This window comes from Gallinula chloropus, assembly GCF_964237585.1.
Source record: "Gallinula chloropus genome assembly, chromosome: 11".
Lineage (NCBI taxonomy): Eukaryota > Metazoa > Chordata > Aves > Gruiformes > Rallidae > Gallinula > Gallinula chloropus.
In genome coordinates this window covers 432,247-454,936 of record NC_140096.1, presented here as the reverse complement: position 1 = coordinate 454,936, position 22,690 = coordinate 432,247, and the positions used below count along the sequence as shown (strand labels likewise).

Below are 22,690 nucleotides of genomic sequence, written 5' to 3'. Positions count from 1 at the left end.
GACTATCAACCAGCTTCTTCCAACTCACAACAAGCAAAGTGCTTCCTACTGACTAAAAAGTACTGAGGTGAAGATGCTGCTGAGAAATGTACTGTCCAGCCACACGTGTGGTTTCTTTTAGGACTTTCTTTTAGAAACCCACAGGACTAGAAGTGCTAAAAGCAGGGAGGGGATGATGTGTGTGGCCAAAAACATAACCCCAGGGTATTTTGTAAGCACACTTGCATATATTGCCAAAGTGAGACTGTAGCTACCCAAGACAGTATCACGTACGCCTGTAAATGGCAGCAGCTTTCACTGTAACCCAGCATGGAGCAGGTGACAGAGGAAAAATAAATCTGGTGGTGAGTTGCAAGCTGCTTCCCCTGGGGCTGCTTCAGCCCCTGGTACAGGAGCAGGAGTGCTGCCATGCAGGCTCTGGTCCTTGGCATGGGCAGGAGGGATTTTTCATCAGCTGGAATTGATTTCAGTCCCAAACACACCTTGGATCTGGTGCTGTAAAGTCTCTCAAACTCTCTGGCTGCAGAGGCTGTTCACAGAGTTTAAAGTGAGCACCTGCAGTAGGGGCCTTGTGTGGTCTGTCCTGCCTGGCAGAACTGCAGCTCCTTTCCCAGGCCAACGCTGGTGGAGCAGTTCAGGCTGGGGAAATGGCTCTGGCCACTGGCACTGAAGCTCTGCTGTGCTTGGAAGGCCTCCCTGACACAATTTAGGGATCTGAAACAGTCAAAATCTTCATGGTCCATTGTTCTGTCTCCCCATAGGAATGTTGCTTCTTGCAGCACAGGTGGGGTCCTGGAATTTGTACTGGCTCATTGGAGCCATCTCGTCTGGTCCAGTGTCCATGGCTTTTCCGTGACTTACCCACTCTTGCCAAAGCCCTGAGGTCTGGCACATTGTGACACTGGTGTGTTTGGTGGCGACCTGCTGCTCTTCATGGAGCATAGGCTCAGCATACTCCTGCAAAATGGCTTTTGCCCAAAGGCTGTTGACACTCCGAGACAAACCCCAGATGAGCAGAATGCTAGACCTCCAAGGGTACCAGAGCCGAGATGCCTAGATGATACCTGGCTCTAAATGATCCCTTTCATTAGCCCTGCTAACATGGAGCTGATAGTGAATTCAGCCGTGTAGCTGATGGGGGGGTTACCTCCTTCCAGGTCCCCAAGCTGCAGTTTACCTTGAGGTCTGTTACAGCATCGTGGTGTAGACATACAGAAGCTGAGACGTTTATTTGGGAATGCAAAGTCTGTTTAATTTGGACCTGCCCTAATTGCTGGCATGAAATCCTTGATTGTGTCGTTAAACTATAAAGATCATCAATGTGCTTTGATCTGTCAGTAAAGATGCCTTGTGCTCAGGATGAGTCACAGCTCTGTGAGTCAGGAGGGGCGAATGGAGCGCAGGTGATAACAGATCGGGCAGCACGGCGTTTTGATGCTGCTAATCAAATTGTCTAAAGGATGGAAGCCATGTGAGGCTTTGGGAGGGGAGCTGAGGCAGAACTTCTTAACCAATATCTTGTTTTTCCTCTTTCTGTACACAGACAACGTTTCCTGTGACTCCATCGCTTGCAACGAGCCCCACGATGGCTTTCAGTCCCTACCTGAGTCACGTTTCTCCTGGGATGGGCTTGGTTCCTGCAGAGCTTTTACCAAATACTCCTGTCCTGGTTTCGGGGAATCCTGCTGTTACAGTGCCAGGAGGCTCTGCTGGGCAGAAACTGATGCGTACGGATAAACTGGAGGTATTTGGATGTCTGATCTGATACTGCTGGCGGGAGCGAGCAGGGCACGTGGTCCCTGCTGTGGCTCTGTGCTGGAATGACCTGATGCAGCACAGGGCAGAGTTTAACTTGCAGCTTTCCCAACACAGGGCTGCTGCTCTCTTCCTAAGCATGGGCCTGATCCCAAGTCCCTGGAAGTCACTGGAGGTTTGGGAGCACTTGCTCTGTGATTTCAGCGGGCATTAGAGCAGGGCTGGGATTGTTGTCTCTGTGTGTGATCTGCCATAGTTAAAAAAAAAAAGCAAGTAGATGTCTGCTCCTTTTCTGAGTTGAGTGGGGACATTCTGGAAGTAACAGACACTCCCCTTGCCTAGAGATGGGCTTATTGAGCTTGATGGAAATCTTCAAGCATTGCACCATTGGGAATGGTGAGTATGGGGCATTGGAAGGACTTCTCTTCCCCCACAGCTGCCTGGGCATGATGGGGCTTAGTGTTGGAGGAGTTGTAACTGCCTTTCAAACCCTAAGCAGAGGCTCTGCAGGAGATAAGGGCTGAGGCCCTGAATTCAGAGACCTCTGCAGGTGTAAATTATAACACAGGAAGGTAGCAGAGAAGGGTGTAATTTCAAAACACGTTGTTTTGTGCTCTGTGTTTTGCATTGCCTTGCTGACATCTCACCTTTCCCCACACTCAGTCTGGTAGTACACTGGCATGCGATTGACACCATCAGCTATGGTCCTCAGTAATTTCTCCCAGTTCCTCAGAGGAGGAAACCTTGCAGATCTATTTTGTGAGACCTTTTTCTCTGCCTTTCATGTTTCAGTTGTCATAACTTAGAGGATATGCAAGATCTTGGTAAAGCTGACAATTTTGGCAGCACTTTACAAACGTGTTGCAGTGTAATCGAACACACTGTCAGGTAATGCCCAGGTCGGAGCTTCATTGTGGAGGGCAATGAGGCTAATTATGTGAAAGAGGATACTCATATTTAAGAAAAGGTACTTGTTGCAAATAACATCAGCATGCAACATTGAGTATTAAACATCCCACCCAAGAGCGTGCTCCAGAACAAATGCATAATCCAGGCAAGACACAACTGGCAGAGTTACTAAGCTTTAGGGGCAGGGAAGGAATCCTGAGCTCTCAAAGTTTCATCAAAATGACATTGACTTCCTGGGGTCACGTTCTGCTCTGCACAGATTCTGTGCTTCACTTGCATTTGGTAATGGGACTTGGTACTGTGGGGGGTTCCATACCCTGAAGCAGTTGTGAAATAGCACCAGTTGCCCCTGTGCTACCCAAGATGAGCATGGATGTAGAATGTGCACGTGGTTTAACCTGGCCAACTGAACTGATTCTGTGTTGAAAGTACTAGATAAAGAGTAACTTGATGTCACAATGTGAATTTCTTTTAAGGTTTGTCGAGAGTTTCAGCGTGGAAATTGCACACGTGGTGAGAACGATTGCCGCTATGCTCACCCTATAGATATTGCAATGATAGACACAAATGAAAATACTGTTACAGTTTGCATGGATTACATCAAAGGTCGATGCTCTAGGGAGAAATGCAAGTACTTTCATCCCCCTGCACACCTGCAAGCCAAAATCAAGGCAGCTCAACACCAGGTGAACCAGACAGCTGCAGCTGCAATGGTAAGTAGAACTCTTCTCAAGCTGTATTTCCATTGCCAAGAGATACCATTGCTGTCATAAGTATTGTTTGAGGAAGAGTGCTTTGTAAATGGCTGACCACAGAGCTGAGAGCATGTGCTGTACAAATCCCATCTCTTCGTTCTTCTCTGTGCTCACCACAGCACGAGGCCCCGAGTGTCACGGTGTGTCTCGCCCGTTAGGGACGGGGTGGACCCTGTGACTCTTCTGATGTGACATGAACGCAAGTAGAGCAGCACTTGGAGCCAACACCTTCCCTGGAAAGTCATAGGTGTCAATTTAGCTTCCTCAGTACACAATGAAAGCAAAGACTGTCCATCCATCCCATAATACATCCTTTGCAGGGACATCCTGACCTGATGAAGTCTGTAGCAAAATATCCACTGGCTCAAAGCAGACGAGTTGTTGGAGCTTGGCTGGCTTGTGCCTGATGCCCTTGCCAAGGCTTAGTGAAGTGGCAAGACTCAGACTAGGGAGAGATGGTCCCACCTGCGTTTTAATTTGAATTGTGACTTCTGACACCTGCAGTTCTAAAAATAAGTCAAGGAGGACTTACCAGATAAAATTCCTAGCTGAGTAAATGTTTGCCATTCTGCTGAGTTCAGTTTAATGGCACCTACTTATTTCAGAGGTGAGAGAGCTGGGATGTTCAGATTGGGGGGGGGGGACGGGAAGAGGCCTAGGGGGATCTTAACTGTGTGTATAAACTCCTGAGGGGGGAAGTAAAGACAACGGAGGCAGACTCTTCTCTGTGGCACCCAGTGATAGGACAAGAGGCAAGGGGCAGAAATTAAAATTCAGGAAATTCCATTTAAACATGAGAAGCAGCTTCTTAACCGTGAAGGTGATCAAATACTGCAGCCCCATCCTTGGGGATACTCAGAACCTGTGTGGGCACAGTACTGAGCTGTACCTGATCCTCTTTCAGCAGTGTGTCTAGATGATCTCCAGAGATCCCTTCCAACCTCATCTGCTCTGTGATTTTTTTTTTAAGTACAGTAAAAGACGTTGCTTTTCGTTCCTGGTGAAACAATGGCAAACCAGGGCGATGCTAGAATTCAAAACGCTGTCCTCCTTGCAGAGGGAATGTAATTCAAAGAAATGATTTATGCTGCAGTATTTATTTGTCCTGCAGAGTTTATTTATCAGATTTCTTACTGTTGTTGAAATAAGAGCCCAGGTCTGTTTGAAAAGAACCTTATAAAATGACACTCTTGTGTTTTTTACAATTGAATCTTTATTTTTTCACTAATTATCTAGGACACTGCTACTTAACCAAAGCCAATGCATGTTTTATTCATGCTGCTGGCTTCTCTTAAAAATGTAATTAACCTTATTTGTATGCTGTTAACTAGAACCTTTAAAATATTTATTGATGGCTTGTTGCATCACCCTGCTACCAAAACAGCTTACATTATTCATCGACTTTTCAAGGTTTGATGCATTTACTGTACCTGTTGAGGAATAAGGCTTTAAAAAAGGGAAGGATGGTGCCCAGTTTTCTTGGATCAAAAGCCATGTGCCAGACAAATGAATGTACCTTCTAGGATAGATTTGGAATTACTTCAAGCCTAAATTCAGAAGATGTTTCTGAGGGACCCCACCTTGCAGTTACTTGGTGTGCACAAGTAGTAGCTTTACTAACTCCTGCTTGGCTGAAGTCTGTGCAGCAGTCAGATGAACTGGGTCGGGCTCACTCCCCAGTTCAGGATGGCACCTGAGCATGTGCTTGAACCTCCTTTTCTCACCGGTGGTCCTTCCCTTGCCACACACACTCCTGCTGACCTCCGCGTGGCTGTAGCTACAGCGCTGATCCCCAGGCGCTTCTCACCCGCTGTGCCAGCTGCACTGAAGATGCTCCACTACATTTCTTTACTCTTAAACCTTCCTGAGGCAAAGCTGCTGACTAGCCGCTAGGGCAGGTAGTGACTCAGCCCCGTTGTGCATGCCTCCTCTCTGTAATGCAAGTTGGATAACGCATTCATTTCTTTTTTTTTCTTTTTTTTTTTCCCCCTCTTTGCCTCCCCAAATTGTTGCTCTCTCTTGACACACCTCTGCTTGCTGTTCTTGTTACTGTGCTTGACCCCCCTCCCCGGCCCTTTGCCATCATGTCTCGCTGCCTGCTAATTAAGACTCAGCCAGCTGTCAGATCACTGAAGCGACCGCTCGAGGCCACCTTTGACCTGGTACTTGGACCTTTCACCTTCTCGCTTTGCACGTAACCATCTTAGTCTGCATGGAAGCCTTCTGCACTTGGTCTGTTGTGTTAGTGCCTGGGGAGACTGCCCATCCTGGCCAGAAATGTTGCAGTGTGCGTTCAGACATGCCAGTCCTGCTCCCCACACACCATCCCTTATCCCTCTGAGCTTTTCCTCCTAAATCCTGGATGTGTTGTGGAGGCATAATCTTGGGGGGTTGGGTACTGCCCCACAGAAGGGTGATCTGTGCAATGGGCACAGCCCAGATTTGGGAGGGACAGAGCTGAGCAGCATGCTGAGGTCTGTGCTGGGAAGGGAAGCAGGTGCTGCACAGGACCTTGGTGTGTTCGGTACACTGGGGAGTTGGCAGCTGCTGCAGCTGACCCTGTCGCTGGTTCCCTGGAGATACCACAGTGGGACATGGTCAGCAAAGGGACCTTGCTCTGGGTGCCTTTTGCTTCAGGCACAGGATCTGCCACCCAGGCTTCTGTCTGCAGATCATCTTCATGTAAGCCACCTTTTGAGTATTTTCCAGTGTGAAATGTGTTCTGCCTGTCTCTGTGACACTTGTAGTGAGGCAAAAGCCATTCTCCCAGACTGCTGCCAGTTCTGGTTCTGCAGAAGATGACAGCTTCCCGTTCACCACAAGTAACAAGGGATCCAGTAAACCCTGAAAAAAACCCCAACAGCTTGAGTCACCCAATTATAGGGAAGAAAGGGAATAGTGGACACAAAGGAGCCCTGAAACTTTCAAGCTGGTGTCGGTTCTCATTCCCAGAGCTGGGAAGCAGAGGCTGATCCACTCCCTTTCCCTCTGAAGATTTGGATTTGGGTTTCAGTAATCAAAAGGCTTTCTTATCAGAGTTATAGCAGCAGTCAGAAACTTTGCTAGGGACGAGCTTCTGCCAGTAGTCATGGAATTATGCTCTGCCAGCCTGTTGCTCCCTGGTCCTCATGGCTGGCACAGACACAGCCCCAAAGCCAGCACAGGCAGTGACCTGTACAACACCTCGCTGCCCTTTCCAAGACCCACCTCTCCAAGGAGATGCAGTTTGGTGGAGGATGGGAAAGCTCTTTAACTCCCCTAACCTCCTGACCTCCCCCACTGAACAAAACCCCATCAGATAAGTTACCTTGAGTAGTCTTCCTGCTCTGGAATATCTAAACGTTTGCAACCACGTTGCTGGAATGTCACCTTCTCTGAACCCTTTGGAAAGAGATTCACAGTGGCCATAAGAGCAAGTATAATCTTCAGAGGGAACTGCTCAGCTTGCTTCTGCTGCTTGCTAAGGGGTGAGTGGTGCCACTTTCCCCTCAGACCATGTTGTATTTGCCCTGCCTTGGACTGAAGCACAAGCCAGATGCAGACCCAGCTCCTCTTTGCAAAGTGTGGCGGGGTGAAAGTGTGATCTGCTCCCAGGAGACAGCAATCTGAGGGGGACTGTGGTGCAGTTAAATTGCTGTTGCAAAGATTTACTCCAGTTCTTGCCTTGCAAAAAAATGAGAGGGTTGTTCACCACCACGTGGGAAATGTTCACTTTGGCATGCAGGGCATTTTTTATCTGTCAGTCATGCTGAAAGATTGCTTTCCATGCCATGCAGAGAAGTGGCACAAACCTCTTTGTTCAGATGCTTGTGTTCCAGTAGGAATGTGGCTTTCCCAGCCCAAAACTGGGAGGCATTTTTGTAGCAGGAATTGTTCACTGGGAGCAGTGCAGGCTATCCTATGGATACTGAAGTAACTCTTCTACCAGTCAGATGGTCACATCGTGTTGCATAGGTTGCATTCCCATGTGTGCACACCAATACATAGGGAAAAATAAAGAAGGGATTACTGTCAAAGGTTCCTGCTACCTCTGTGATGGTCAGAGCTTGTCCAGAGAGAAATCACAAGCAGCAGGATGAGGTACACAAACCAAGTAAGTTCTTCTCTACAAGGTTTAGTCTAGATCCTGTCCTGCAGCAGGGAGGAACTTGCTGTTAAGGTCAGAATGTGGTGAGGAGTCTCCCATTGCCTTTTGTAGGTGCTGCAGGACACGTGTGGATTCCTTCAGAACCAGGACATGGTGTGAGACAGAAGTGTCGTGTCTCCATGAGCTGTTACAATTCCTGCAGGTTCTGATAGCACTACAGAAACGCTGGCCTGTTTCAAACGACACCTTTGCTTCAGTGTCCCTGCTAGAACTGTGGGCAGGAGCTGTACTTGCTCAACTTGATCACATGCAGTATTAGACCCCTCTCCCAGGCACTTGTAGCTCACAAGTGAGCGTGCTGCTGACTTGGAGCTGGAGAAGTGCTGAAGACAGATCCTTTTGTCCCCCTGGGCTCTACTGCACCTTGATACTTGGAATTAGACAGGTTGGCGTCAGGAGGCACATGTCTGCAGTGAATGCTCCTGTATAGCTGCTTCCCCAGCTGCTGGGATGGGAGAGGTGACCCAAGAGACTGTATCAAACCAGTAGCAGACCAAGATGGGTTCCTGGCTCCTGTGCCCACAGAGCTCCTGTGGCAGAGCTGGTCTCCAGGTTGCACAACAGCTGCTGCAGTGTGCTCGTTTCTTTAGGAAACGGAAATGTCACATTTATTTGGGTTTCTCCACCCAGCTGCTGCTGAGGCATTTCCCAAAGGTGCTGTTTGGGGAGCAGTAGTGGGGCTGCTGTCTCTCCTTTCTCTCCCTTGTTCCAAAGGGCTGTAGCAGGGTAGGAAGAAGGGTGATGTTAGAGAGGTAACAGGATATCCCCTTGTGCCTTGACATCCCTATGGCCTGTTGGTGTTTGTGTGCTCCATCAGACTGCAGTGCTGGGCTCAGGAATTGTCCAGTGTGCAGAGAGTCAGGACATCATGGCAAGGTCTCAAAGCCTTTGGCTGTTCTGCTTTTGGCACTGCCATTATAGGATAATGGGCTTTTTGGGGTGATGACAGCCTTTGGCCAAGAAGCAAGGAGTCAAAAGTCCATTATGTGCCTGGCACAGTCGCTTTGCTATAATTAGTAAATTTTTTTCTGAGGCTGATTTTTGGAAGCGTCTGAAAAAGAATGTTTTGCAATCAGGCACAGGAGGAGCATGAATTTCAGCTGCAAGTGGTTCAGTCACTGTAAATCTGTAAACCACCTCTGGTGTAAGTGGAGCTGCTCCAGTCTCTGCGAGCTGCAAACCTGTCCTGTGCCTGGAGGAACATGCACGTAGCCGTCATTAAATAGGTGAGATGTAGATAGGGCCAGGTTTAACATGGGCATCAAACAGGGCTCCCCTAGAAATGGCAACTTAGATCTTTACCTAAAAGACCTCACTCTTAAATATGGATCTCAAGCAAAAGGTTGTATGTCTTGTGTCTGAGAACGTTGTCCAGTGTTCTTCTGCTGTCTTTTGGTAGTCACTAGAAGAAATCTGGAAAGATTAAGTCCTAATGCTGGCACTGGATGCCTGCTAGCATTAGCAGAGGATGTGTGCATGTCTGAGAGCAGCTTTACAAATGCAATTTGTTCTTCTAATTTTCTTTCTTTCTTTTTTTTTAATACTAAAACCATCCAAAAGCCACTGTGTGAATAGAGGTGGGATGGAGTAATGTTTTGCCTGGAAGTATCTTTGCTTAACATTTCTCAGATGAGCAGTCTCCTAGATAGCAACTTAAACCTGTTTTCTAGATGGTGACAAACTGTTGCAGGCTTTCCCTTATATTCTGTCGTGTGTTCTTTAAAAATCTCTGTACTTGTGTCCTTTGTTCAGTGCTGTGTGTCAGTAGCTTTAACCCTTCACTAGCTAAGCCTCCTCCATTACCTACCCTTCACTGTCACCTATTGAAGAAAAATACATATATAAATAGGTGTGATAACCCTGTTTTTGAGCCATTGCTTTGCTACGTGATCCAGACTAACAGCTAGGCAGAAATGACCTGATTCTGCATGACTTCCACGTGCGTAAATCTCGCTGACGTCAGTGGGAGCGTTACGTGCAGGAGGACTGCAGGGCGTAATTAGAAAGGACCCTGTTCTATCAGTGTGGAGGGAAAAAATGTGGTTTCTACTTGGGTACAGTGAAAAGCTGTAAATCATTAGGAACATTCCTGTCTCCTAAGAACCTGACATACTACTTTGCTGTTGAGACATGCTTGGGTGAATGATGAGTAACTGGCTGAGAAAAGTTCCTGAGTTGGGTTAATGCTTTTTACCAAGTCTGATCATGAAACAGGTTTGACAGGCTGGAAGAAGCTGGTGGTGTGATAGAACAAAACGAGGGGGTTTGCCTGATAGCTGGGCCCACACAGAGCTCCTTCAAACACCGCATTTGTCAATACCTTCCTTCTGCTGTTAATGACGAGCGAGCAGTGTTTGACTCTTGGAGGCCACCCCTGGAAAGCGGGAGCAGGTCCAGATCTGCCAGTGCTGGGCTGCGCCGCTGATGTGAGCAGTGGAGACTCGGGCCTGTTCTTGACCTTGTCGCTCAGCCTCTCAGCTAGCAAGTGGAAATGTGGTTTTGCTGTGAATGTAACTTACGGGTGTGACTGGCGACAGGTACAGCTTCACCGCCTGGACACGGCTGTGGATCAGCCGCGTACAAGCCTGCACGCTTCCGTACGCGCGCACGTGCGTGTGGGCAGGTGTTGAACAGGCAGAGGCAAGCAGCCCTTATTTTTCCATGACATCTGTTGCTTACGCTCATCGTCTTGTTTTTAAAGTCATCCACTGTATTTCTCTGAGCTGGTATTTAAAAAGAAAGAAATGCTTGTGGCCTGCAACCACTGGTCGTAGCATCCTGTCCAGGGGATCTCCTCCTCCTTCTCCTCATGCTTTTATTACCCCCCACCCCGCCCCGTGTGCCCAAGTGCCTCTAGCTGCAAAACTCCCTTAGTATCCCTCTTCCTCCTCAATTCTGCCCCTTCTCCTGGTGCATTTACTAACTGTTTACCTAGTGAAGTTGTGGTTTCACCTACTACTTCGACTGTGATTTAGCTGTTCTCCTCTTTCCTGTCCCGCTCAGTTGACACAGTTGCAGGTGGTTTGCAGCCAAGACACCCCCTATTATTTATTGCATGCTTGATCTACATCTGGGCCCCTTTTTTTTATCCCACTTGTCTTTAATGACTCCCTTATCCACAGGCCCTGCCGCCTGGTGCACTTCAACCTTTACCAAAGAGGCCAGCACTTGAAAAAAACAATGGTGCCACCACAGTCTTTAACCCAAGCGTTTTCCACTACCAACAGGCTCTAGCCAACATGCAGTTGCAACAGCCTACATTCATCCCTACAGGTAAGTGTCCCCGTGCTTTCCCCAGCATTGTAGCTGTCTCTCTTATTACCTAGGCGTTGAGCTAATGAGCAGATTTGTAAGAGTCCTTAGCAAAAGAGTCTAAGTTGTGTAGTTTCATGTTAAAAATGGATGAAAAGTTAATGTTTGTTGCTTGACTTTTTTTATTCACCCTTCACCTACTACAGTTCAGATCTTTTCCACTTGTAAAGACTCCTTCATAGCCTTTTTTGTTTGGTTTGGGGTTATTTTTAAGCAGTCAAAGGAAGAAAAATGTCTGCATGTTTCTAGAATTCATACTTTCTGTTTCTCCTCCTTATGGTTCAACTGGTTAATCCCAAATTAATTCTTTGATTCTTGTGTAGCACTCTTACAGCCTCATGTTAAAATGTCTTGTGGACCTCTGTGCCTGCTCACTTGAAGCTGCAGGGATCTTTCTGCGCTTCTGTCTCAGTGACCTGCGTCTTGCAGCAGCTGTGGTGCTTATAGAGGGAACGGTTCATCTTTAGTAAATGCAAATTACATAATCCCCTTCAAAGGCATATATTTCCCTCTTGCTTTGTCTTTTGACCAGTACAAAAGCCTAAGCTTTTTAAAAGCAATTTAACTCCCAGCTTTTATTGTACCTCTAAGGTCTCAGTGAAATTGAAAGATGCAGTTCACTAATTCATATAGGACTTGAAATATTGACGTGGCAGATGTGACTGCTGACTAGCCAATTAACCTCTATTCACTGCAGCCAAATGAAAACCAAAACCTCCTTAGAGTAGTGAGTATTATAAGTGACTGAATTAGGAATATTACAGGGCTGATAGCTTGGTTTTTAGCATCATTATTATTGTTGCAGAGTGTCATAAGAATATGAATGCTCAATGTCTTTAATGTTTAATGCTGTATTCGTTTGCCAGGTGATATTTACAGTAATATACAAACTGTTTCTCTGGGCTGGGCTCTTGAGGTGAACTCACAGTGGACCTGCACCTTGGCTTTGCTGTTCCTTTGGGTCAGGGGAAAAGCTTCAGGGACAGACCTATGCTGAGACCGAGCTGGGTCTGGGTGTGATCCAGGTTCCATAGAGCTGAGACCTCAGCCCTGTGCTTGTGCGTCTTTCCTGCTCCCAGAGCAGTTGGAGACACTCACCATGCAGCAGCTGCCAAGATGGTCTTCCAGGGAAGTGGAGTCTTGTGCAGGGAGACAGAGGGAAGGGCTTGGGTAGGAGCTTCCCCCGTGGGCTCTGCAAAGTGCTCTTGGAGGGGAGGGGATGCACTGAGCTGACCGTACCACAGCTCTGTTAGGTGCCATGCTAACTGCTTTAGGAAGCACTTTGAGAATGCCAAGCCCCCAAGCTGGCTACACACTCCTCTTCCTCGGGGTCGCAGTTGCCAAAGTTGAGGTGAGGACACGTGTTTCTGGTGGGAGCTCCACAGCTGAGTGCTCGGGCAGCGCTCTCGCTGCGCCGTTGCGCCCTGTCTCGTGCCAGTGAAGTTATGTGCAGGGCTGATGTGTAACAGGTCTGCTTACTGGCACCTGCTCTTGTCTGAGGACATCAATGCTGGGCAGAGCAGCGGATTTCCAGTCAGAGGGCGGCACTCTGATGAATTTGCTTTACTCATCCCCATGTTCTATGCACCAGACTGCAGAGCTGGTCTCAGCCTTTGCAGCGCTCCAGAGAGCGACGCAGAGAAGTGGCACCTAGGAGTTCACACTGTGGGGAGGGCGAGCAAGCTGTTGCTTTCCTTAGCTTCTCCTGTTCAGTTATTGAGTACAGGTTGCCAGGGGGGGACCGGCCAGGTTGTCTGTGGAAAATGGCATCATCACTACAATTGTTTCAAGTCCAGGAAACAACTGCCTCTTTCAGCTGAAACTGAATCCTGGTCCCTGCTTGCAGGAGGAAATTGCTTTTGGAAAGTTGGTTTTAACATGAGTTGTGACATTCCTCTGAGGGCAATTTGTTTTGTGCTGATATGATCAGAAAGAAATCAACATACCCGAATAAAACCAAAACCCCAAACAAAAAAATCCAGCCCTGATTTCTTAGATCATACAATATAATGCCAGGGTGGGAGAAGAAATACATTCTCTACTACCCAAGAATTCAAGAATTAATTTGGTTTGCTGTGATCTCTTAAAACTGAGTTTAAACTATTTATGTACCAATATGCAGAATCTGTTTGCATGTGCTTAAATACTGAATGCTGCAAAGAGAATACCTGCTTTTTAGTTAAAGTGATTTCTAACACTGAAGCTTCACTAATGAAATATCCCTTTTGTTCATCTTTCCACGCTTCAATGCATGGTGTGCAGGGTCAGTTCTGTGCATGACACCCACTGCAAGCGTTGGTAGGTTTTTCTACACAAACTTCTCAACTTTTCCTAATCTGAAAGAGACAGCAAGTTAGTATGCATCAGTGAGAACCTGGGTGGCTGAGTGGTGTGACTGTCTATCTGCTGTCTTCTTTGAGGCTTAAATGGTTGTATCCCTTTTTAATTTCTGTGCAGTGCAGTGTTTCGTGTGACTAATAAGAGAATCCAAGGTGATGTGTTCCCACCCCTATTTAGTTCTGCTGCAGAGACAAAAAATGGTCACTTAAATGTCTTTACAACTCATTTAAGTCACCCAGCAAAAGGAAATAGCAATGGGAGGATCCTCTTGGTTTAATTTTTGTGTGTCAGGCATCAGATAGATTAGAGTTTGGATTTTCAGTTTTCTGAGGACATTTTAGGAGACTGGTTGACTAAAGGCACTAAGGAGGGACACATCTGGGGTCAGCCCTTCTTGCCAGAGCAGGGCACTGCTTGTACAGCCAGAGCAGCGGGGCTGAAGCTGTGGAGCAGCTGAAGATGCATCTCTTTAGGGGAGTGTGAGCGGTGCAGATACAAGGAAGCGTAGGGAGATACAGCTGCTGGAGTGCCTGGGATACAGTGGGGCATCAGGGCTGCATACGTGCTCACTGCTGCTGCAGGGATCCAGTATGTTCAGGCTCTGAGTCTGGGTCTTACTGGGAACCCTTGCAGGTCTTCAGGCACAGCAGGGTGGGTGAAAGCTGAGCTTTCATCCTCTATCCGAGGTTACACAAGGCTGCCAGCATCCAGGTGTGTGCCTGCTTCAGCCAGGGGGAGAGAGGCGGGAGCAGGAGCCCTGAGGAAGGGTGCGAGGCTTCTGGGGAGCAGGTCTGAAAGCTTTGGCGGGAATGGCTAAGCACTCCGCTCTCGAACCTCCCCATCCCCGTAGCGCAGGGAGGACACGCTGCTTGCATGACGGGGAGCTGAGCCTTTCAAACACACCTCTGCCCATGGGAAACCCCAGCCCACCTGCTCCAGCATCCCGTGGCTGGAGCGTGCCAGCCTGCAGCACGTGTGCTCCCCACTGGGGCCGGCTGTGTGTTTGCTGGGCTGGACGGGAAGGCAAATCTGCTTCCCCGCTGCATGTTTGTGGGGACAGCTGGGCCTTCCCACGGGCTCCCCAGTCCTGCAAACCCCACCCTACCCCAGGTTTGGGGGATGCCCATGTGCACCCCAGAGCATTCCCTCCAGCTCTGTGAGATGCACAGCTTCAGGAGGCCGCCACGCTCCCTGCTGCTGTGTTGTCCTTCCAGATGCTCTTTCTGCAAATTGAAGCTGTTGAGATGCATTCATGTATTTTTCTGCCCCCCTTCACCCCATCTTGGCCCCTTCCCCTCTCCATCCCTCCCTACCCCGCAAGAGGGGGAGTTTGGCCAAAACTTGTAGAAATTAGGGTGGAAAGGAAGCACGCTGAATTGGTATGGAGAGAGCTCGGGCTGCCGGCCGCTCGTGTGCAAATGCCTCCGGCTCTGTCCTGTGCCGAAACATCATCCCCGCTAGAGAGAGGCAAGAAAACCCGGTGAAAGGTCCGTGGCGGCCACTGCAAAGTGCATCATGTACCTCTGGTTGCTGGCGGGGACGGGGTGGGGAGGGAAGGGGACAGGCTTTCCCAGGCGGGCGGGAGGGTGCGCTTGCCAAAATGTCCCCACCCAAAGGAACGTGCACTGGCTGTGTCTAACTCCCCACGGGTGCGAGCTGACGTGGGCTTTTGCTAGCACACCCACCCTCTCCCCCCTTTGGAAATCTGGCCCTCAGAGTCTAATACATCATTGTTCTGCTTATAAATGTACTAAGTGTTGAGAATGTTTTGGTTTTTTCCTTAATTATAATTGTAATTGGCTTTTCCCCTTCTCTCTTGTTTATTTTTTTCCCAACGCTGTCTTGCTTTGCACTGTGATTGCATGCTGCGCCCCGATGTGTCCTTCATGACGATGTCACATGGCTTGTTGCTGTGATTCCTGCCACGCCCCCAAATCCACCACATGTTGCCATGGTTACATTAAAAAAATACCAAAACCAAAATATATATATACGCTCCACCCTCCCATATGTCGCTTCCATGGTTCCCCTCCGAAAGTGCCCATGATGCACGGTGCTACGCCCACCACTGTGTCTGCAGCAACAACTCCTGCCACCAGCGTCCCCTTCGCTGCAACAGCTACCGCCAATCAGGTTTGGCCCTTTCAATGGCTTTCTTTCACGTGTTCAGATCTCGAGGACCGGGTGAGGGCCGGATCCTGCGCGGGGCCGAGCGCCGTCCCGCCCCGCTCGGCTCGGCGCAGGCTCGGCGAGCAGAGGCAGCGTGTGCGTGTGCGCGTGTGTGCGTGCGTGCGTGTCGCCGGGGGTCGGCGTGGGGGCACCGGCCGGTCCTGCCCTGTGCGGGATGGGCGGCGAGCCCGGCCGGAGCGTAGGGATGGGCGATTGGCAGGGCTGCGGGTGCTTCTCCAAAGACAACACACCCCCTGGGTCCTGAAAAACTGGGCTGTGAGACTCCCGCCCTCACTGCCACGCAAGGCCTGCAGCACTTCTGCTTTCAGTCTCAAGCAGAAATACCACCCCGAGCATCCTTCCCCGTGGTATTTTGGCATGTCCTCTCCTGGCTGGAAAGTGGAAGTGAAAACACAAAGCGGCCTCCCCCCACTGCAAGATTGGGCTCTAAATAAACCGAGAAAATCAAAGAAAGGAAACCAACCCAACCAAAACCTACAAAACTGGGGACAAGGCTCTGAAGCCTGACGCTTATTTGTGCCAGTAACGTCACCCATCCCTACAGAAATGACTCTGGATGTGCAGTACGTGCTGTTGTAGCACTGCCATAAGTGTACAGGATTTCATGCATGTCTGCCAAGCCATAATTCTCTCCAAAACCTTCCTCTGAGGATACTGAGTTGTGATGGCTGCTTCCGCACCAGTCCTGAACTGTATATGCACAACGTGTCCTAGTGATGCTTCCTGATAATTTGATGTGCCACAACGTTTCCCAGTTAGACCAGAGATAGTTCAAACACTTCTCCCTCCTCCCTCCCCCCAGTAATAATGTTAGTGGGTTTATTTGTCATGCTCTCAGGTTTAGAGCTATTGCAAAGCAAACGGGGCGTCGCTTTGTTCTGTAGGAGGCTGTTAGCCATGCCAAATGTCAGTAATATCTCAGGGGGCTTCCTCTAGTCTTTCACTAGCTTGAGGTCACGAGGCCTTCGGTAGAGGTTTGCCTGTGTAAGTCCTAGGCAGTGTTTTACTGCTCGCAGTAGGGATTGATAGGGGTTTTTTTCTGTGCCTTGTTACTTTCAGGTAGAGCAGGTCTTACTCAAACATGTATCAGTCATGAGAGGAAAGTAGACGTTCCTGTGCAGCATTGCTCTGTGGCTGTATGAGTCCTGTTTCAGCCAGATAGTTTCAGGGTATTTCTGTCTTACTTGTAGTCTATGGAGTTAAAATTACCTCGTGCTCCATGCAGCATCGGTAGCGATGCAGCTATGTTGTACTTAATGTATGGCAAAATAAAGACCTCTTGGGAATGGATCCTGTTTTCTAACACACTGATGTACTTACTAACCTGATATGGAAGACAGCATGAGCAGCCCGATCTCAAGACAATGTTTGTAATGTGTTGTGTTCTTTGTTTTTTCTGCTGTAGATATCCCAGTTATCAGTAGATGAACTGAGTAGCAGCATGTTTGTTTCACAGATGTAGAAGTTCCCAATAGAACAGTAAGTTCCTTTTTGGTATTTGTTTTTACAGTGGATTGCTTTGTACAAGGGCACTGCATTCCCAAACCAGGGGGCTGGCTCGGGCAGAGGGGCCGAGCCTGCAGGACCCCCATGGCTTCACGCTCTGCTGACTGGACAGAAACTCGGCAGGGGCAGCCCAGATATGGACCAGCCCCGTGGCTTGTAAAAAGCAATGTTTCCTTGCATCTAAAAAAATCTGTTTTACGGTGTTTTTAGCCTTCCTCCTTACATGCCCCTGAGTCTGATGACTGTGTTTACAGGTTACTCTTGCTCTGCACGGCTCCCAGCTGCCTGCAGATGCCTCAGGGACTTGTGCTATTGATGGCAAGGACTGCACTGGTAATGAGTCAGCTGGAAAGGTGTAACTTCACTTTTGCTGTTATTGGCATATTTGCTTTCCTGGGGTAAGCAGGATCAGGTCATCAGCTGCTGTGTATCTGCAAGGCTGGCTTGTTCTGAGCAGGGATCTGCTGTTCAGCTGCTCATGGCGGGTTTCTTCAGAGGTCCTTGTATGTGCTTTAAGATCAGGATAAATGCTACAAGCAACATACCCTTCACCCTATGTGCAGATCCTGGGCTTCCCTAGGCAGCTGGGTTTCTCTTGAGTGGGGATGTTGGAGGAGTTTGTCCTTTTCTTTGACTTGCAGAGTATTGTTTCACAGCTGTCGCAGCAGTATCATTTTTCCATTGCTTCTCTTCAGAAGTGTCAGCTGATGTTCATGAGAGAAAATCCCGTGAGGGTTTCGGTTCATCACTGTATATTTTTACCCCAAGAGAATAAAGAGCTGTTCAGCCAATTCAACAAGAGGTCACCAGATTTTCCCAGTGCCATTTAGCATACACAGACATGCAACCCGTTTCTTCCTTAGATTGTGTATTACAGGCAAGTGCCAAAATGCTGCAAATGAATTTGGCAGGCAGTTCTGGTAACGTGTTTAGCAGCAGGAGTTACTCGTACTGGTGGTAGCCCTTATCTCTGCTGATGTAAATATGCCACTGTATGCATCGTGGCCCACTAACTGTGGCCATGGACCCCTCTTAGTCTAGAGGTGAACACCGAGCTGTCCCCATTGGTGAAACTGTTCTGGGTTACACAATGTACGGCTCTCCCAAATAACAGACAGATGTGACGCTGACACGTTAACCCATTGCCATAACACATGCAAGACAGCCTGTTCCACCTGATAAGGAGATCATTTGCATTGCAAGAGCCTCATTCTTGAGCTCTTTGAGATTGTTTTTGGCATATATTTCAGGAAACATTTTTTTTTATCAAACTCTTTTCACTTTTGTGTGTGCTTACCCTCACCCTGTCAGTACTTGGTGATTTCGGACTAGGCAAGGAACTTCCATGGGATATGTTTCCTTAAGGAGTTGGAGTATGGCACAGTCTGTGCTGTTAAAGACTGTGAAAAACCCTTGCCTGAAAGGAGTAGGGTCAACATGTTTAATTTGATAGGATTTTTAGGAATCAAGCTGCTGGGCATGGAGAGAGTCTGGGTCAGACAGAGAGCCCGTTCTTCACGAGGGCAGTGTGAGCATGTGCATGAGCTACTGCTCTGCCAGAAGCACTTGTGCTTTTAACACCTTGTCATAAACTGCCTTCAGAGGCTGGTAGAAAAGAACTGTCCCCCTCAGCATCCCCAGTGCTCACAGACCCACCACCAAATCTTTCCATATGTTTTGCTCCCATTCCTGGACCGTTATCCCCCCCATGCCTGTGCATAAACTAGAGACCAGCACATCTCCCGAGGAAACCTTCCGTGCTGCCACCTGAGCATGTGAAATTGGGGCAGTGCTCAGGTGTTTGGCCAGGCCTCAGCTGGCATTGTGTGGTGCTGAGGGGCGATTCCCAAAGCTGCCCCAAGCGGGAGTTGGGCAGTGGAAACACTTACTGCTCTGGCAGAGGTTTCTCTTCCCCCCGTGGCTGCCGAGGTGCCGGTAGCCGGGCTGGCTGGCCTAGCTCTGCGGGAGGCAGACGAGTGTTGGGTCCTTCAGGGGAGGATTTTCACAAGTTCTCATGAGAGGCAGTTTGCTCCAAGAAGAGCCTGAGCACAGGGTTTCTGTGTCAGTGTTTTGTCTCTGAGCCCAATCTGCCTTTGATATGTGGCTCCTCAGGATCAGATTTTACCTGGGGCTTATCTCCAGAAGAGATGGGAGCAGAGGTGGGGGATTCCTTTGCCCACTCTCCTCGGTCGCTTTCTACCTGCGGTCTCAAAAATGAGAATATCACTCACCCACCTCCCTTTTTCACTGCTTGCCTTGTCAGCGTGTGTGAAGCGTGCTGAAAATGGGAAGCCCTAACGCAGGTTAAAGAGGATGCCAAGTGCAGTATTAGCAGTACCACCCTACGTCAGGCAGCTAAAGGAATAACATGTTTTTCTGTCTGCAGCGTACTAACGGCAACTTCTTACGCAGTGGCGAGGCCTTAGATGTATCTCATAGAATGACTTTTATTAAAGTGCAGGTATTTCTCTCTCTAGCTCACCATCCTTTCTTTGTTGTTTTTTTCTTTCCCCTGCAGCAGACCGTGTTGAAATTCTGAACAGTAAAATTATGGAGCACCAGGACTTCTTGGTGGGAAGCTGCGCATGGCCTTTCTGTATATATCCCCTCTTCCCTCTATCGTTCTCTACCACCTCTACAGTAAGCCTGTTGCAGCCTACATGTTTAACCAAAAACTGATCAATGGGAATGTCAAAAAAAAAACAAAAACAAAAAAAAAGCACTATAGAAACAATTAACAAACAGCGCTCTGTTATATGAGATATACAAGTAGAAAATTATAATAGACTTTTATAACACATTACTTTAACACACTTAATCATTTTATGACTACCATCCTGGTAAGTGCATCTGCACAGCGGACTGTTGGTTTACTGTATACTATCGATGGATAAATGTTTGTCTTGTTTTTAAAGTGTTATCTTACTGTTTTGTTTACATCATAGTCGATTGATTTGTTTTAAAGTGTACATCATTATCAAGTATACTCGATACCATTTTTTTCATTATTGTTATGTCTTAAGTTTTCATATACTGTAGGTTTTATGGGGTTTTGTTTGTTTTTTACTAAAAATGTTATTGTGGGAAACAGGAATTATGTGCTTGAAAAACACGACACAGGAATGTTCTGCCCTTTGCTGGATTTTGCTGTTAATGTCAGCTACAGTTGCATGTGTTAAACGCTCCTTTTGTCATTTTAAAATTTGCCTTCAGATAGAGTCTCCAAATTTTTAATACAAGTGATAGCTGTCGTTTTAGTCCAGTTCAGAGTATTTCTTTTCAATACAATGAGTTGATTCTGGAAACATTTGGAAAAAAAAACAACCCCACAAAAGCCCATGCTCAGTAAGGGGATAGGAACGATTTGCTCAGAGCGTGGTAAGCATCGAGGGGTTTCTGCAGTTCTGTTGTCCATGGAAGTGCATTCTCAGCTGCAAACAGCGCACAATCTCTCCTGCTGTTCTCATGGTGCAGTCAAAAAAAGGTGGTGAGGGTGAGAGCTTCATTTGGGCAAAGACTCACAGCGTTGGAGGGGAGCAAATGCCAGCTGTTAGCTGGAGTGTGCCCACAGCCATGACTTAGCCCACGCCGGGCAGGGCCGTGCCCGCGGGTTTGTCTCCACTAGTCATGCTCAAACATTTCGGCCTGAAATTCTCTACTTGAAATTTTGTCAGCATGCTCCGATTATTTAATCACCATTTTCCCTAAGTGGGTGATTTTTTTTCCCCTGCAATCACAGAATTACAAGGTTGGGCAAGACCTTTAAGATCATCAGGTCCAACCGTTCCCATCCTGTGCTAAACCATTTTTTGCTCTGGCCCTTCAATGCAAACGTAGCACTAACAGAGCAGGAAAAGGCTCGGCGTAAGCTTCCCACTGTAGATAAACATCTTAATGGAGCTCCTGTAGGTCAGTGGATGTGTTTTGGCACCTTCTACTTGATGGAGAGCAATGTTGGATGTGCAACAAGGGCTAGTTCTCAATACCTCCTTTTCATACACACGAATTAAACGGTCTCCAGCCCGTGCACCCTGGACAGCCCAGCCTGTCACTGCGCTGCGTTGCTGAACAATCTGGCTGCAGAATACATTCTGGTTGAGGATACAGCCAAATCCATCCCTGTCATAGCTCTACAGTGTCACTGGCATTATGGAAGAGATGGATTTACTGCCGTATGTCCATAAACTCTGTACTAGGAGAAAGAGAGTTGTTTCTGAAACCGAGAGGCCAGCTCCCAGAGTTGGGTGAGCTGGCTGCCCCGAGCGCGCAGTGCTCTTGTAGGGTGCCAAATGCTGACAATCAGGTTTTCTTTCCTTTTCCAAGTTCCTTGGCCTCAGGTGGAGACTTTCCTTGCCCCCCTGCCCTCCACTGTGAGTACAGATAGTTTGCTAGATGTGTATCTCCACAGACCGCAAGTGATGGAGGGTCATCTAGGGTGCGACCCATGCGTCCCAGAGCAGGCTCTGACCATCTGCCCATGGAGACTCATTCATAGCAAGACCCTTCGGAGAGCCCATCTCAGAAAGACCTTGAGCTGCAAGAAATCTTGCTGTTCGTTTCAGCAGCTTTGAACCAAACCCTGTGGGAAGGGAATAAACATCCCCCCCACTAAGACCCTCTTTTATGAACCCCATGTTTTGACAGTCACTTGTGTCCATAGATGTTCCTCAGCCGTCAGCGATCATGAGCAGCAGCGTTGCCTCAAATCAGTGGCTCCGATGTATGTTGGCGACCACATACCTGTTCTTTTCACCACTGAGTTTCTGTTTCCCAAAACCATAACATTGTTAGTGGAAAAAGTGGATTTGAGTACTTCCTGTTTGAAATTATTTGTGTATCAAAAATGGGTTTTGCACAACCTGTGCCAGTGCCTCAACAAAGAACAGAGCTGATCTTCTTAAGCCAGAAAGGATGCATTCAAGCTTGTATGGCTTTATGAGTTCAAGGAGGTTGGAATTTTTTTCAGTGCTAAATGGATTTTTGTATATCTTGACACTTTGATGTAACCTCCTATTTTATTTATCGACTTAAACATCTGGCATAGATGTGCATAGAATGTAAACCTAGAATACAGCTGTTTTCACGTCACATTTAAAGCACTGAAAAAAAAAGCATTTAAGGATTATTTTTTATTAAAGAGGTCCAATGAGGGATGTTCAGGGTAGTTATATTAGGTGCCACAACAGTTTTTATATTGCTGGCAAATTTAGAGTTAATTTGTAAATGAGTTTAAGGAAAGAAAAGCTTGAAGCACTAAACTTCACCAAATTCAAAACAATCTTGGCAAAAATGCCATTTTGAGGTAGCACTATTTAAACTAGTTGTGCAATGACTTGCTCTAATTTTCTTTGTTCAAGAAAGAAAAGAAAAAAAAAAACCAAGTCGCCAGACTATAAAATTCCTAAATAGACTATTACAAAGTCACCAAACTAGTTAGTGACTCTAAACAAATGTCATAAAAGCATGAATATCATCCTTTATTTGACAAGAGATGTATGTAAGTTTGTTTAAATCAATATAATTTTAGTGACATTTTTATAAGCTTCCCACTTTCCATGAACCTATATTTTTTATTTATCCAAAGTTATTTCTCTTTGTCCATTTCTCTCAGCCTTATGCAAACAATATGCAAGAAATGCTGAAACTTGGATAAAACGGGTCATGCAGAGGGAAAATGAAAGCTGAGATTGATCATTTTCACGAGAAAAAAAAAGGTTGTTAGTAGTTTCAATAAAAAGTACTACTACTAAACTGTAACATAAGCAGACAATAAAAG

At 47.4% G+C, this 22,690-nt stretch overlaps 1 protein-coding gene across 1 annotated transcript in view; it reads left to right on the top strand.

The window, feature by feature from the left end:
- The window catches only part of MBNL3 (muscleblind like splicing regulator 3), a gene marked incomplete at its 5' end in the record, with an annotated part of 52,094 nt that extends 32,297 nt beyond the window's left edge, over positions 1–19,797 (top strand). Inside the window, 8 exons of the mRNA XM_084269261.1 lie at positions 1,544–1,744; positions 3,141–3,377; positions 5,528–5,581; positions 10,689–10,839; positions 13,141–13,176; positions 15,257–15,351; positions 16,814–16,887; positions 19,433–19,797. Of these exons, the coding sequence (XP_084125387.1) occupies positions 1,544–1,744; positions 3,141–3,377; positions 5,528–5,581; positions 10,689–10,839; positions 13,141–13,176; positions 15,257–15,351; positions 16,814–16,870 (831 nt within the window). The 3' untranslated portion in view covers positions 16,871–16,887; positions 19,433–19,797. The remainder of the gene's footprint in view (positions 1–1,543; positions 1,745–3,140; positions 3,378–5,527; positions 5,582–10,688; positions 10,840–13,140; positions 13,177–15,256; positions 15,352–16,813; positions 16,888–19,432) is intronic.
- Between the last annotated feature and the right edge of the window lie 2,893 nt (positions 19,798–22,690).